Source organism: Nothoprocta perdicaria, unplaced genomic scaffold (genome assembly GCF_003342845.1).
Source record: "Nothoprocta perdicaria isolate Ctin4 unplaced genomic scaffold, notPer1 scaffold_6, whole genome shotgun sequence".
Classification (NCBI taxonomy): domain Eukaryota; kingdom Metazoa; phylum Chordata; class Aves; order Tinamiformes; family Tinamidae; genus Nothoprocta; species Nothoprocta perdicaria.
Genome location: NW_020455865.1, coordinates 8401470 through 8417655, shown reverse-complemented (window position 1 = coordinate 8417655; position 16186 = coordinate 8401470). Strand labels below are relative to the sequence as shown.

Genomic DNA, 16186 nt, shown 5'->3' with positions numbered 1-16186 from the left:
GGGCATCCCCGGGCTCCCGCGTATCATTCGGCCCGGCGCGGGAGGCCTCCGGGGCAGGAGGCAGCAGGCGAAGGCTGCGGATGGCAGCGGCTGACGGGAGGCCGAGCCCCCCCGCAAGGGCTGGGCGCTGCTGCGGGGAAGGGGCCGACGGCGGCCCCGGCTCCCCAGCGCACCGCGCGGGCCCCGCGGCGCTCACCGGGCTGCGCCGCTTCAGCGTCACGTTCTTCCAGAGCAGGAGATGGAGCTGGTGCAGGAAGCCCATGGCGGAGCCGCCTGGGGCCGCCGCCGCGGGGCGCCCCCCGCCCCGGCACGGCCGCAGCGCCTCACCCGCCGCGCACCGCCATGGCCGGCGCGGCCCGCGCCGCCTTTGTCCGCACAGGGCCCCGCGCGGCGCGGGCCTCCCCCGGCCCCGCGCAACGCCGCCCTCCGCCCGGTCACCGGAGCCCGCCCGCCGCCGCCGCCGCCCCTTAAAGGCGCCGCGGGCGGCGGGGACGGGGCTGAGCCGCCATCGGCCCGGGGCGCCCCCGCGGGCCGGGAACATGGCCCTGGCCCGCTCGGAAGCTGTGGCAGCTGCCCTGGCCCCACAGGTTGCGCAGCCTCCCCATGGGGACAGCAGGACACCTCGGCGCGGGGACATGGGCAAAGATGGAGTCAGGGCTTGTCTGTGAGACGCTCACGTCCTGCAGAGAGCGGTGGGAAGCGGGATGGGTTTGAGGGGCCGCTCAGATGGGTTTTTTTTTCACCATCTCCAGTGGTTCAGAGCTCGTGCCTGCAGGGGCCGTATGTGGGGCACCAGCTGAAGGCTGGCCCACAGTGACAGCCACCCCGCCGGCCGCACACATCCTGTGTCCCCTGCAGGCAACCCACGGTCTGTGAGGGCAAGGAAAAGGGGACAGCAGGGCCGGGGGACCCGGCTCTGCCTCCAGGCTGATGCCAGCTCTGCCATGGGTGCCCATGGTGGCTATGGAAGGTGGCCCTCTAAGACCTGCATGTTCAGAGGAAGCAGCGTTGGGAAGGTGAGATGAGAAGCCCTGAGCAAGAGGGTGAGGCGGGCGCACAGGCCAGCTCCCGTGTGCCCACGCCCGCAGGGCCCTTGCCTGACCCATTTACTGGAGCTGCAGAGCGCTGGTTTCCTGCCAGGGACAAGAGGTGACATGGGCGGTGGTGTCGGTGCGGTGGGTGGCTACAGCTCCATTCACAGCCTCCCCCAGCGCTCAGCTCCATACGCTCTTGCTGCTGTGGTCCAGAGCAAGAGCTCTGGCAGGTACCAGGCCACCAGCTCTATGTTGTGCCTGGCCACCTGCTCCAGGGGCCTCAGCCCTGTCCTATCCCTGTCCCAGCTCCAAAACCTCAGTGCTCCTCCCAAGAAACGCCGGAGACTCATGAGACAAGCAGCCCTTGGAGCACTAGAGGAGCCGCCTGGCCTGAGGAAGAGGCAGCTGTGGTGTATGGTGAGGGGGCACCCCTGCCCGAGCCGTGGGGCACCCAGGGCTCCCGTGCACCTCTGGGCACGGCTGTGCTGCCCAGGGACAAGCGCTGTCCGAGGTGGCTGCAACCCCTGCAGGGTGCAGGGGCCAGATGCTCCCTGTGCAGGACTGCTCTGGCCAGGAGGGGTGCTCCTGCCCTGGGCAAAGAGTGAGGCACATCAGTGCAACCCCCCAACTCTCTGCGGCTTTTAGTCTTTACAGGTGGTGAAACAGCTGCAGAGCTGCTGTCTTGGCCCTCCCCAGCTCTCACAAAATGCACTGTTGCCAGGTTTGGGGCGCTGGCATTTCAGTGTGCTTCAGATTCCCTCCTCAGTGATTCATAGAATCATAGAATGCTTAAGGTTGGAAGGGACCTCAGAGGTCATCTAGTCCAACCCCCCTGCATATGCTGGGTCACCTAGAGCACGTGGCACAGGGCTGCATCCAAGCGGGTTTTAAAGATCTCCAGAGAAGAAGACTCCACAACCTCTCTGGGCAGCCTGTTCCAGGGCTCTGTCACCCTCACTGTCAAGAAGTGTTTTCTGAAGTTCCTGTGGAACTTTTGGTGCCTCAGCTGGTGGCTGCTTCCTCTAGTCCTGTCACTGGCCACCACTGAAAAGAGGCCGCCCCCTCCTCCTCACTGCCTCCCTTGAGGTATCTATAGACACTGATCAGGTCCCCCCTCAGCCTTCTCTTCTCCAGGCTGAACAGGCCCAGCTCTCTCAGCCTKTGCTCATAGGGCAGATGTTCCAGGCCCTTGATCATCCTCGTAGCCCTGCGCTGGACTCTCTCCAGCAGCTCCACATCCCTCTTGTACTGGGGAGCCCAGAACTGGACACAGTCTCCAGATGTGGCCTTACCAGGGCCGTGTAGAGGGGGACGATCACCTCCCTCGACCTGCTGGAGACGGTCTTCTTAATGCACCCCAGCATCCCGTTGGCCTTCTTGGCCACCAGGGCACACTGCTGCCTCATGGTCATCTTGTCATTCACCATGACGCCCAGGTCGCTCTCTGCGGGGCTGCTCTCCAGCAGGTCAGTCCCTAATCTGTACTGGTGTCTGGGGTTATTCCTCCCCAAGTGCAGGGCCCTGCACTTGCCCTKGTTGAACTTCATRAGATTTCTAACTGCCCAGTTTCCTCTGGATAGCACCCACCTGGATTAGCTCCCACCTCCCTGTATGAGAGCAGCCCAAGCGAGCAGGGGCCAGGTAGGGTCTCCATCATTGCCTCAGCTCGCACCACAGCTTGTGGTGCCTGCTGACCCCACCAGCACCCACATTCCCAGGGGTTTCTCCTGAAGCATTGATGGGGGAGACCCTCCGCAGGTAGCACCTGGATGATCTCCTCTGCTTTGGCTGGGAGAAGACCACATGCACCCCCACAGATTGTGCCTGGTGGCTCTCAGCTGTAAGGTGGGTAGGGACAGGAAGGCTGTGGCACCAAGGCTAGGCAGTTTGCTCCAGGTGACAGTGAGCACTAAACCAGCCCCAGTTTTCTACCTGTCCATCCATCTGCCCATCCATCCACCCGTTTTCCATCCCCACTCCCTCTCGCTTCCTCCYCAGCTATCTTTAACCACCTCTCTCTCTGGTTTCTTCTCTTCTGTTGCAGTTATGTTTAACCATCTTGGTCTCCACGCTACTCCCATTGCTGAATTACAGTTGGAAGCTGCAAATAACTTACTCGGCCGTCCCAGCTCCGAGTTTTGTTGCTAAGGGTGACTGCATTTCAATCACTGCTCTAGAACAGCTGCCCCAGCCCTAACAAAAGCTCCTGTTGTCCTGCAACAAAGTGCCATTATTCAAAAAACGTCTGGCCAAAACATTGCCCAGCCTATCTGCCAGGTGGATTTAACCTCCTGAGGCAGTGACCAAAGATGCAGGTTGCCCCCTGCTCCGCAGCTCTCCTGGGGGGGACACCGTGATGGAGAGGAACCCCGTCCTCCTAGCTCAGTGTCCTGATGGGGATGGCAGGTTCCCTGGGCACAATTTGGCTGGTTCCTCGTGATGCTCCTCCTGCAGGGAAGGCCCTGAGGTGCTGGTGGTGGGACTAGGTGGGCAACAGGACCTCGTTGAGCTAAGGCAGGGCCATGCCCGGGCAGGGACTGGCAGGAGCAACCTGGGTGCTGCTGCTTCAGGCTGCTCCGGGCTTGCTGGTGTTTATTCTCTTTTGATTTCCCAGTGCTACTCGATGTCTTGAATGGTGCCAATGTAAACTGAGCCGTAGCGATTCAGAAAGTGGCCTGGCCAGCCCAGCCAGAAGTGGCTTTTAGTTGGTCCCTGGGGAAGGACGAAAGACAAGTGTATATTATACCACCCTTAATACATTCCTGGCTTTTGGCTGTTCCCAAGGATCTGCAAGCCTTATAGGTCTCTTGTCTATGAACTTCTTCCATCTCCCTGTGGTGCCACACAAATGTTACTCCCGAGGTGAGAAGTCACGCAGATCTGCTGCCCGGTGCAGGAGAAGCACCAGGCCAGCTTTGTGGCTGCTTGTTGGCTTTTCCCGTCGCAGGTGGGAAGCGGAGCGGCTTTCACCCCTGGCTGGGCACCAAGCTCCACCAGGCTGAGGTGCTGGGGCACAAAATCAGCAGAGTTCTGAGATTCTTGGGACACAGAACTAAAAAGGCACAATGGAGCCAGCAGGCCCACCTGGGTCACCCAACCCAAACTAGAAAGCTCTTTATCAGTAAGTAAATAAATAAAAATAAACACCTGTCCTAAAGTAGACTGAACCTTCAGCTCAGAGGGGTGCTAAGATGAAGACTGCCAGTGGGGCCATAAGTTGCATGCTCTAAAGCAGTGCCTGCAACCCTGGTCTCTCACTCYGTCCCTCCTGGTCCCTCTTGGTTTGATTTTGCGTGTGGCACCATCCCGAAGTCCCAACAGGGAGAGCATGGCTCTCTGAGCATCTCTCGCTTCCGCCAGGTGACTGTCCGTGGGCCGGCCAAGCTCCTTGAGCCACATCTGCAGAGGGCAGCAGTGCCCCACAGCGCGGGCGCTCCTGGGCTCTGCGTGCAGCGGGGCTGGGGCTGCAGCCGGGCCGCTCAGGCTCTGCCGGCCCGGGGCAGAGCGGCTGCAGGCCCCTGTCCCCTTCCCAGCGTGTGCCGGAGCAAGGCAGAGAGCCCCAGCGCAGCCACCAGCACCCGGCTGCCCCTGCACGCCTTGGGCTGCCAGGAGAGCACACCCAGGCGCCTGCACCTCCTGGCACAGATGTTCTCCTTGCTACTGGGACATCCTGTCGCAGCCCTCCAGGGCGACAGTGGCACCCCTGGCAAGGACCTTTCAGCAGCTCTGTGCCCTTCCTCATTCTCCACCAGTCCTCCTGCAGCCCAGGTGGCAATCTCAGTCTCGTGGCTGATGGTGGCCTTGGCCAAGGTCAGTGGCCCCAGGGCTCTGCTGGGAAATGGGGACAGCTGTGGGGACAGCGACTGCAGTCCCCGCCAGCGCAGGGTGAGCCTGGGAGCGGCATCCTGCGGGCTGTGCGGCACCCGGTATCTGGGCTCCCCATCTGACAAGGATGAAATACAGCAGGAGGGGYGAGAAAAGATAACAGGAAACCGGACTCTGAGCTTGTGGAGGAGAAAATTACTGGTGGCCCCAGCGGGTGCCACTGAAACCACACAGCTTCCTTGCATGCTGACCCAGTGCGGTGCCAGCTGGGGCCTGCAGCGCCCATGGCACCATGGGGACGGGATAGCCAGGTCCTTGTGTGAGCAGCCCCTGGCCAGGCAGCTGGAGAGCCAGAGGGGAAGAAGGGTGCAGGGAGAGTGCTGCTCGAGCACCCCGAGATGCCCTGAGCGTGCCAAGGGCATGTAAGCACCTGCCTCCTCTGGAGATGGCACTGCCTGCTCTGGAGCAGTCCACCCCACCGCAGTTTTCCTCTGCCAGGGCTCTGTGGGAGCCCTGACACCCAGCAAGGTGCAGGCGGGTGCATGACATGCTGGGACAGCGGGCACCGGTGATGCCCGGGCAGCAGAGCCCGCTTCCCAAGGTAGCAGGATCCCTGCTGGGCAGGGCAGCTGCTCGGACTGGGCACGGCGGAGCTGCCGGTGCCACGCTAGCTGAGAAACCACTTTCAAGATGAGTCAGTGGGAGCTGCACGGAGACTGGCATCCTGTTTTTGCAGAGGAGACACGACGGCGAGACCACCGGCAGTGCCCTGCTTGCAGCTTTCCCAGCATGTGCTTTCCAGGGCACTCAAATGGAGCTGGGCTCAGTAGCTTCTCGGCATCCCCAAAGGAAGACATCACCCTCAGACTCACCAAGGGCACAGGACAGGGCCGGGTGAAGGTGCTGGGCACAATTTGGCTCCTCTTCATGCCTGGCAGCTCTGTGATGGGGCAAAGCAAATGCCAGGGAAGCAGGYTGCAGTTTGAGCCAAGCGGGCATCTTGATGCTTCACGGCTCCTGGGTGATTTTAGAGTGAGCCGCATGTCCAGGGAGATCAGCACCAGAGCTGACAGTCCTATTTATAATAGCAATAATAATAGTAGTAGTAATAAGATTAATAGCAGTAGTGTTTTTTGACACAAAAGACACTAACCCAGCTGCCCTGTAGGTTCAGGGTGGCTCCACCTTCCTCGCATGGCCCTGGTAGGGGCTGCTGCTCCAGCAGGCCAGCCCTGGYGCAGCCGTCTTGCGGCCCTGCTCGCCCTTGGGTGCTCAGGAGTGGGGCTCCGTCCTGCTCTGCAGGGCTGGGTGCTCGAGGACAGGCTGGGGGCACGGTCTAAGCTATTGTGGCTTGTGAGCAGACACATTCTCCTTCCATGTACCAGGGAGAGCAGGAGGGCTTCAGGGAGATGGATGCTGAACTGTCCTCAAACCACAAACTGTGCACGGCATCTCAATCAAACACAGCCTGACCAGGACATGAGGGCTCCAACTAAAGGCTGGGAAAGGAGAGGGATTCAGGGAAGGGACGAGATCCAGGCTAGGTTTCGACCCCAGCTGCTGGGAAAGCCCTTTGGGGAACTAAAACCCCACAAGTGACCACATGCATCCCTTCTCCAAGGAGTACTGAAGCTGTGGTCTGCTGGCAAGTCACAGGAGAAACACGAGGGGACAGGACAGGCCCCTGCAGCGGGAGGCCTTTCCCGTGGGTGCTTGGATGCTGCTGTGGGGCCTGGACCCGGCCGTGGAGCAGCCACCCGGCCATGGGGTGCCCATGCAGCCGAGGGGTGCCCACGCAGCCGTGGGGCGTGAGCCAGCGGGTGCCCCCGAGTCACCACGACCTGGATCCAGCTGGCGGGCCCCCACGCTGCCCCGGCGCCCCCGGCACCGCTGCCGTTGCCACGGAAGTGCTCGGAAAGGGCTGTGCCAGCAGCCGAGCGCAGCAGGAAGGACCCGCTCGGAGGCCRGGACGTAGCAAAACCACAGAAAAGGGGAAGCATTCAAATAACCTTGCCCAGCGCCACCGGCCGGGCCGGCTCCCGAGGCTCCCCGGGCACACGCAGCCGCGYGGGCGCACGCTGCCGGGACGCGCCGTGGAACCTTCCCTGCTCCGGTAAGTGCGGGCTGAGCCCACRTTCCGGCACTGCCGCCGCGGCGCTCCCACGGCACGGTCCACGAGCTGGGAAATGGGTCCAGACCTGGCACTGCCAGGAGGTCGGTGCTGCTGGGACGCGGGAGCTCTGCCCCCGCTGCAGCCTCTGAAACTGGGGCAGCCTCCCTTTGGTGAGGGCTGGGGAGGAGGGAGACGAGCACCCTGTAGCCTAAATCTGTGCTCAGTGAGCACATCCAACTTGAAAGAAAGATCAAAACAGCCCAAGGCAAACCAAAAACCCCCAGGTGCTCAGTGCCATGGCCTGGGGGTGGCAGCGATGGGTGCCCGATGTGCTGCTCTCTGCCTGCGCCCAGCGCGGGTGGTGCTCGAGGAGGCTGAGCCATCCCAAGCCTCCTCTCCAGCTGACAGGCGTTTTTCTAAAGCCTAAACATAGCTCCTGTACACTCACATGACCAGTGGTGAAGGCGAGGAAGAGATTTTTGCAAGCGAAGCTGATGCAGTTGGGCACTGCAGCAGGGCAGTGTTCTCCACAAGGCTCCAAAACGGAGGCGGGAGCAGCATCCCGCCGGCCGCCGGGGCAGCTCGGGCGCCCACGGCGCTTCGCCGAGGTTCCTGTGCRAGGGAAACTGTCTGCGGTGCTGAAGGCAGCTTCGCGGGCGTTGAGCCCTGCCAGGAAGCCTGGCTGCCATCTGTGCAAAAAGCGCAGCGGGGTGGGAAAGCAGAGCAGCGAAACGGTGCCAAAAGCCCCTGAGCTGGCAACGCGGAGCTCCCGGTGCTCCCAGCGCCCCTCCAGCCTGCTTATTGCAGGAGCACGGGAAAAGCCAGGGAGTATCTGGCTGCATAGCCTCTGGGGAGAGGTGCTGCTGGACGGGCTCCACTCGGCCCGCCCGGCGCAGGGTCGGGCTGCCTCCCCGTGGCTGCTTTCCGTTTGAATCGGCGCGTTGGACCCATGCTAGAGAGCAGCAGCCCTGCGGGCACACGGGCACTGTGGCTGTGCGAGTAGGGCGGGCAGCGAGTGGCCGGGTCCTCACTTGCCTCTGGGAGCCACAAGCCAGGGGCCGTGGGCAGTAGCTGCTCTACGAGCAGGGCTGCAGGGCTGCAGGGCTGCAGGGCTGCAGGGCTGCAGGGCTGCGCTGCTGTGCCGGGCACGCGAGGAGGGTGGAGCAGGGCTATCCCCATTTGGGGAAAGCTGAGGCAGGGAGCAAGCGTCAAGGAAAGCGTCCCTCCCGTGTAATGAGCAGCAGTGCCAGCCCAGCATGGCAGGCGGTTGGGTGCCGAGCGGTTCCTGCCTGTCTGCTCTGTGCAACCAATCAACAAAATGCAAAGTGCCTGGGCAGGAGGTTGAGCCCYGCTTGTTGCATTGCTCCCTTGCACGCCCTGGACACCCAGCGGCGGCAGGGCCTCTGGCACAGGGTGCAAAGGGGACTTTGGTGGCAGCAAGAACAGGCGGAGGAGGCTGSGTGAGTCTTGCTGGGCCTGGGATCCCTCCTGTTAGCCAGTCTGGAAGCCCTTTTTTACMCCTCATTTATCTCCCAGCCATGGTGCATGTCCATCTGGTGCATGTCCATCTAGGGATCTCATGTCCTCTCCATCATCGCTGGCTCTGAGACCCTCTGCCAGTCTGGCTCCTTTTGCCGAGCAAACTAAGCTGATGTCCCCTCTTGCCTACTCTCCTCTGCCACAGGTGTAGGATCTTGGGGCGCAAGGAGGTGACAGGCAGCCCAGCCAGCAACCCACCAGCGTGCCCCAAATGCCCCAAGCATCAATGCTGACATGGCCACCGCGGAGCCTGCCCAGTATGAAGGTGCTAATCACCACTGGGTTATTCTTAACCGTGCTCTGGAACCTCAAGTACGTTCTGAACTTGTCTGACGTCTTCAGTAGAGCTCCCAAGCACACTAAGCCGCTGATGATCCTGGTCTGGGAATGGCCCTCCAAGCAGGCTCCAAACATCAGCATGGATGTTTGCAGAGACCTCTACAACATCATGGGCTGCTGGCTTACCATGGATCGCAGGCTCCTCAGTCAGGCAGATGTGGTGGTGTTCCACCATCACACGCTCCAGCAGAGCAGGCACAAGCTCCCAAAGGAGAAGCCTCCTGGGCAGAACTGGCTGTGGGTCTCCCTGGAGTCCCCCACAAACACTAAAGCTTTAGCAGGATGGAAACAAACCTTCAACTGGGTCATGACCTACAGACAAGACTCAGACATCTTCATGCCCTATGGCAAGCTTGTGCCCAACCAGTCAGCTGCAGTGAACATTCCCAAAAAGACTAGATTGGTGTCCTGGGTCATTAGTAATTATCATAGGACTCAGAAAAGAGCAGAAGTCTACAGAAACCTCTCCAGGTACCTCCACGTGGAYATATATGGGAGGGCAAGCAAAAGGCCACTTTGCAAGGACTGCCTCTTGCCAACAACATCCAAGTCCAAGTTCTACCTTGCCTTTGAGAACTCCATCCACCAGGACTACATCACCGAGAAGGTCTGGAGGAACTCTCTGATGGCTGGCACTGTGCCGGTGGTGCTGGGCCCACCCCGGGCCAACTATGAGCAGTTTGTTCCTGCAGACTCTTTCATCCACGTGGACGACTTTCAGTCCCTGGCAGAGCTGGCCACCTTCCTAAAGACCATGAATGCCAGCCGGTACCGGCAATTCTTTGCGTGGCAGAAGAGGTACAGCGTGAAGCTCTACACGGACTGGAGGGAGCGCATCTGTATGATTTGCACCAAGTACCCCAGCCTGCCMCAGGGCCACATCTATCCTGATCTGGAGAGCTGGTTCAAAGCCTAGCACAGGACTGGCATGTGCTGAGGACACTTAGCGTTGAGACAAYATGGATGTGGGGAAGAGTGGGGCAACCTCCTGTGAACCAGGTCACGATGAGCCCCGGGAGACCTGACCTCCCATCCCAGCCCTCCTATTGCCACACAGCGAGATCTTGAGCAACCCAGTGTGAGTTGAGTTCTTGCAAAACATGACTAACCCTCAGCCCAGCCATGTCCTCACCTACCTCGTCATAATGTTTGGGATGACAGAAAGGTGCTTTGGAAATAAATCACGTGCTCCAGAGGCTCTGCCTGCTGTTTGGGAGCCGGGCAGGCCCAAGGGCCAGTGGGGACAGCGTGAGGAATCAGCCAAGGCTCCCCCAACCTATAGCCGCTCTGTGGCTCCCCGACACCTTGTGCTGGGCAGCGAAGGCCCCGTGGGAGAGGCCTTGAGGCTGCTTTTCAGACTGGGTCACTGCAGCCTGAGGTGGAGGAGCCACCTCTCCCCAGCCTGGCCACTGCCGGGAGCTCAAGCCCGTCCTTGCGAGGGGGCTCAGCCCCACACAGCCGGGCAGGGCAGGCTCCCGCAGCGCTGCACCAGGCGCTCCTCCTCCTCCTCCAAAAGGAGTTTGCTGCTCACCCCAGCCAGGTCCACAGCTTGGTGCCGACAGCTTCTGCTCGGCCGCGCGCCCGCCGGCACAGCCCCGCTACGGCCGCGCGGCTGCCTCGCCGCGGGCGCCGCTGCACCGGGCAGGATGTGGGCAGCGAGCGGGCAGGACACCGGATGCTCTCACAATCACAGCCCGCTCAGTGCGCGGCCGAGGCAGAGAGAGGCGGCTGTGGTTTCTCGCTCCCCTTCGGCACAYGCGCTGCGCCGTCAGGAAGCTGGCGGTGCCAGTGTCACCCCGCGCCGCGCGTGGGCACCCCCTGCACGGCACATGCACATCCTGCCCCGGGCTGCACCTGTACCCTGCACCACGAGTGCCCAGAGCACCCGGTGCCACCCACAGCCCCTGTGCTGCACACTTCCTGCACCCTGGGCATCCTGCACGCCCTCAGCACTGCATGTGCCCAGCACCCTGTGCCACYCATTGTACACCCTGCACCCGGTGCCACCCACATCCCGGGCACCACACACATCCGGCACCATGGGCACCCTGTGCACACTCTGCACTGCGCACACCCGGCACCCGCTGCACCGTGGGCCCTCTGCATGGTGGGTGCCCGGTGCCCTCTGTGCCCCCCACGCCCCCTGCACCGCGCACACACCCTGTGCCACCACATCCTGCTCCGTGCAGGCCCTGCCCCACATGCACCCTGCGCCGTAGGCACAGGTGGCCTCCAGGAAACATCTGTCATGCCCGCGGGTGGCTGGGCAGGGAGCAAACGTGAGGGTGGCAACAGCACCCAGTGCAGGGAGCTGGGTGCTCAGCTGCTGCAGGCTCAGTGCAGGGCACGCCGCACCCGGCTCGCCAGGAGCCTCTGCTCCTCCTTGCCATTCATGATTTGGCCTCGTTTCATGCTCAGGGACACCCCAGGGCCTCTGCACACCCGCAGCAGCAGGGCTAGGGGGTCCAAGGAGCCCTGCTGCCCCTTCTGCTCTCTCCTCCCTGCAGCTGGCGACACAGCACTGGCCTGGAGCAGGCACCCATGGGTGCTTCCAAGCCCACCCTCCTCCTCCCAAAGGAGTTTGCTCCTCACCCCAGCCAGGTCCACAGCTTGTGGGGACACCTGCACAGCAGCGAGGACACTTGTCACCCGCCGTGCAGCCGGTGCCAGCCTCAGCATCATCCATCTCCTMGCGAGGTCTGTGCCCTTCCTGCGCAGCGGGACACGGCCACCCCGGCCAGGCAGCGCGTGGCTGCTGGCGGGTCGGGGTCATGGACAGTGTAGGGGCTGCCAGGAAAAGGGGGATTGCAGGGAAAGGAGCACGACGGCTTTGGGCATTTCTGCTGCAGGAAGAGTCTCCATGGGGACTCGTGTGCGCTGCTGTGGACAGGGAAGCGCAGACCAGGCTGCACGGAGAAACTGCCACCCCCCCAGCACATGCAAATCCTCTGCTTGCGCAGGGGGAAAAGACTCGGATGAACTTTCCTCCTCCCTGGAGTGATTACGGAGACAGAAAGGTAGTTTAGGAACAGGTTGGCAGGCGACCCTTTGTGTTTAGGCCCTGTGTCCCAAGGAGATCACAGCCGTGACAAGCTGCATCCTGCAGGTCTCTGACCRGATGCAGACGGATGCCCACCTGCATCCTCTCCCTTTCCAGGGCTTTTTGGCCCATGTGGCCACTAAAACACCTCAGCAGGGAAGAAGCCACCTGGGTGCCCCCCACTTCTTTTGCAAGTGCAATGAGTGGCGGAAAAGAGGGGAAAGGGGGAAAGAGGAAAGCCGGGCTCTGGACTCCTTGCAGCACAGGGGCCAGGAAAGGGCTGACTTGCTCTCATGCCCCAAAGAACTGAGATTTATTTCATTGCCAGAGGGAATATGATTAAGGGAGGTGGGGGAACAGATCATTAACTACAGCAAGCTCAAAGGCAGGGGCGCTAGTGGCACGCGGGGCGGTGGTGGCCTCGCTGCGGGCCGGCTCGGCCCCCTCCCCGGGGGGCAGGCAGGCTGGGGGGGACRCGCTCCGGCTGGCAAGTGAAACAGGTCCCAGGGACAGAGGGACACAGGGCACCGAGCTGGGGAGGACGCCCTGCCCCTCTGCCGCCTCCTCACCCCCATCCCCAGCCCAGCCCCAGGGGGACGGGGGGAGCCTTGCGGGGGGGCCCCCGCCCCACGTGCCCGTGGCCCCGCTCTGCACGGCAGGGAGGGCGCAGCTGCAGAGCTGGGAGATCACTAAGGAGTTTTGCTTTTAAAAAACTAGAAATACAATCAAAATCACAAGAAGGAAAAATGAAATAAAAATAAAACCCCGTCCCCACCCCTCACCCCCTTAAACCCCAAATTTAAAAATGCTTCTTGCGCGGTTCATGCAGGAGAGCGGCTGAGCCCAGCTGRGGCTGGGTGGCTCCGCACGGCGCCCTGGGCACGGCCGGGCAGGGAGGTCRCAGTGAGGAAGGAGCAGCTGTCCCCCCAAGGGGAGGGAGGAGGAAGGAGCACTGGGACCAGCAATTCGCCTGAGCTGGGAAGGGCTGGGAGCAACTGGGAAGAGCAGGAACCACCTCCGCACCCGGAGCCCGGCCCTTCCACTAACCCTCAGGCACCAGATAGCCAGGAAGCAGCCGCCCGCCCCCAGACTCTTGGAGTGGCACCAGAGCCACGCGCCTTTGCGGGCCCAGGGGAGGAGCCGCCGGGGCCGCCTTCCCCCGGCCCCCCAGCTGCCCCRCAGCCCCTGCTTCAGTGGCTGCTGTTACTCATGGAGAGCCCGGGTTGCAGAGCTGGAGGGAACATCTCGGCCTTGTGGAAGGGTGGCATGTAGACCGGAGGGGACGGAGCGAGGCTGTAGCCCTGGGACGTCACCGGGATGGGCAGGCCGGCAGGCACCAGCGACTGGTTCATGTCGTACATCACCCCTTCCGCCTCGTTGCCGAAGGGCAGCAGCAGCCGCTTGCCTTTCTGGCGCCGGTTGCAGAACCAGACCCGGACCACCTGCGAAGGATGGGACGAGGGGCTGTGAGCTYGGCAAGCTCCGGCTCCGGGCGGGAGGCTGGAAAGCCCTTTGGCAGTGGGATCTGTGGAGCCCCATGGCATCCTGGCCTCCAGCACGGCTCCATGCCCACCCCGCTCCTGCCGGGCTCTGCATGGATGCACATGCCAGGGAATGGCCAGGAGACACCCAGCCCTGGCCCGCTCCCCAGTGGGGCCCTCCCTGCCTCTCAGACCCTTCTCCATCCCTTGCTTCTAGCAGCAGCACTTCCCAGGTGACCCAAACCCCTGTGGAGGACGTGTCCAGGCRGGCAGACTAATGCAAAGGGAGGTCATGGGAGGTAGGAACTTCCCCGTCTCTCACCAGGTGCCAGGGTGGCCACATCCAGCTGCACTGCCCTTCACCCCTCATGCCCTCACCCACGGGGAGCTACCCTTGTGCTCCAAAGGGAGGATGGCTTCCAATCCAAAAGAAAACCTTTCTCCAGCCTGAAGGGGGTGCCAAGGACCCACTGTTGCCTGATGCCCAAGTGCCCCCTGCCCTCCAGACCCTGCCAAACCTACGTCTTTGTCCAGGTTGAGATCCTCGGCGATCTGGGAGATCTCCTGGGGACTGGGCTTCACACACTTGCGGAAGAAGCTCTCCAGCGTGCCCTTGACGTTGGTCTCAATGCTGGTCCTGCGTTTTCTCTTCCGGGCTTGAGCCAACACTTGTTCTGCATTGCACATCTGGAAAAGGGAAAGAGAGGCCTCAGCACTCGGTCACGGGCAGTCAGGCCTGGCAGCACCCTCCCAGCCTCTGGAGATGGACGCAATGCTCCAAAGCTCAAAGACACCCGCAGGTCCCTGGAATATCTGTCAGCACAGTCTCGTCCTTCACGGCAGCGGCTTTCCAGCAGAGATGCAGGAGATGCAGTAGAAGACTTCGCTCTCAAGCTTCATCCCACTGTGCCTGGGGCCATGCCCAGCGTCCTGCCACTCCCTGCCATCGGAGGCTCCAGCCACACTCGGCTGCTCCAAGAAGGGAGCTGCCAAAGCTTTCGCAAGAGACACGTGCTGGGAATTCCGGCTCACTTCCCTCAAAGGAAGCCCCTTCTGCTCCCCTGCCAGCCTTGCACCGGTCACCAGCAGATACGGTTCCCCCTCCACAGCTGGGCAAGCCAGGACTTGCCCAAAGCCTTTTTTTTTTTTGAAGGCAGGAGGAACTGCAGGCTCGCTTGTTCCTCGGCTGTGCACTGCCCCCCAGGCCAGGACGGGAAGGCGGCTCTGCCTCGCACCTCCTGCATGTTGTCCGTGTTCTCTGCCTCGTTGAGCCAGCGCTGCAGCAGCGGCTTCAGCTTGCACATGTTCTTGAAGCTGAGCTGGAGGGCTTCGAAGCGGCAGATGGTTGTCTGGCTGAACATCTTCCCTGCACAGGCGAGACAGGAGCCCCGGTTATCGCAGCTCCCCGCCTCTGAGCTGGGTTCTCCCCACACSTCCCCACTGACCCCCAGGAACCAGTCTTAATGCCATGTCTTCTGGCATCATGATCTGAGCTCCTTCTCCCTGCTGCTTCAGCAGGATGCAAAGCACTGAAACACCCTTCAAAAAGCAGCTGTGGCTATTTTAGGCAGTTTATTGCTGCTCACATCAGGCTCAAATCCTTCCAGCTTTAGGGAAGTCCTCCCCACTGTGACAGAGGACACAGGCTATGGGGTGCAACCCAGCGCAGTGCTTACCATAGAGAGTGCCAAGAGCCAGCCCCACGTCAGCCTGCGTGAAGCCCAGCATGATGCGCTTGTGCTTGAGGTCCTTGGCAAACTGCTCCAGCTCTTCTGAGGTTGGTGCATCCTAGAGAGTGGGGGGAAGTCAAGTGAGAGCAGAGCCCTTGCACCTCTGTGGGCTGAGGGTCAGAAGAAGAGGGGTCCAGTCCGTGCACCAGGACCTGCCTGGGCAGCAGGGCTGTGGCAGCAGGGTGCTCAGGGTGCTCACAGTGGCAGTGCTCACATCAACCAGCTACTACCACCACGGGCCATAGGGCCAGCTGCTTTTCCCTGGCCCCTCAGTAAGGGACACTTGAACTCTGGATCCCAAACCACCTTCATCCCACCTTACTCCATAGCAGAAACACCTGGAAAACCCTGTCAGTAACTGGCCTGGCTGCAATTCATTGGGACCCACGGTCAATCTCCTGCATCGGGATGGCTGGTGCTAGTGCAGGACATGGGGAGCATCTCCAGCTCTCCCTCTGCCCTGGGAGTGCCAGGGAGCACTTCTTCCCCCGGATTCAGACCCTGTTCCTGCTCGGAGCAGCACAGATACAGCCTGCAGTGTGTTCACTGATGTCCCCAGCATTTCTCCTTCATCACAAACTGAGACCCACACCATGGGGCTAAGCCAACCAGACACAGACACCCACCTCCTGTGGCTTTTTGGCACAGCCCCCTTCCCTGCTGAGGCCTAGGACAAGCAAAGTGACTCAGATAAGGAAAATGATGCAAGCGCGAGGTGCTCTGAGTGGGGTTTAACCAGATCTGTGCAACAACCAGCCCTTTCTCCTAAGCTCTTCATTTCCTCTCTGTTTCTCTGTTACAGTTTAGAGCTGCTGCTGCAGCGCATCGCGCAGTCCCCGCATCGCGGCAGGATGTGGGGCTGCTGTGGGCCTYCCCCCGCACGAACATCACCCCCGACACCCCGAGCGCACCCCGAGCCCCCTTGCCGGGCCAGGCACCCGCGCAGAGCCRCGCACGGCCCTGCAGAGCCGCAGGCAGCCACGATTTGCCCCCGGGGATGCGCGTGCTCCTAATTCCCTTAGGCAGCCAGGCTGCAGCAAGTCTGCATAAAACCAACGGACCCGCCAATGGCAGGAGGAAAAAAA

General features: G+C 61.7%; 3 protein-coding genes across 8 annotated transcripts in view; 1 reads left to right on the top strand and 2 right to left on the bottom strand.

Annotated features, from left to right (window-relative positions):
* The window catches only part of ABCA2 (ATP binding cassette subfamily A member 2), a 39651-nt gene extending 39389 nt beyond the window's left edge, over window positions 1–262 (bottom strand). For all 6 annotated transcript variants that reach the window (XM_026049542.1, XM_026049547.1, XM_026049544.1 and 3 more), the window contains exon 1: window positions 197–262. In XM_026049542.1, the coding sequence (XP_025905327.1) occupies window positions 197–262 (66 nt within the window). The remainder of the gene's footprint in view (window positions 1–196) is intronic.
* A 5791-nt stretch (window positions 263–6053) lies between these two features.
* On the top strand, window positions 6054–9853 carry FUT7 (fucosyltransferase 7). The gene is made up of 3 exons (XM_026049621.1): window positions 6054–6062; window positions 6768–6972; window positions 8733–9853. The coding sequence occupies exons 1-3, from the start codon at window positions 6054–6056 to the stop codon at window positions 9764–9766; spliced, it is 1248 nt and encodes a 415-aa protein (XP_025905406.1). The 3' UTR covers window positions 9767–9853.
* A 3227-nt stretch (window positions 9854–13080) lies between these two features.
* Window positions 13081–16186, bottom strand: part of LOC112956113 (POU domain, class 5, transcription factor 3) — a 4153-nt gene continuing 1047 nt past the window's right edge. Inside the window, exons 2-5 of the mRNA XM_026049620.1 lie at window positions 15048–15159; window positions 14607–14737; window positions 13894–14058; window positions 13081–13332 (exon numbers count right to left, since the gene is read on the bottom strand). Coding sequence (XP_025905405.1) covers window positions 13081–13332; window positions 13894–14058; window positions 14607–14737; window positions 15048–15159 — 660 coding nt within the window. The remainder of the gene's footprint in view (window positions 13333–13893; window positions 14059–14606; window positions 14738–15047; window positions 15160–16186) is intronic.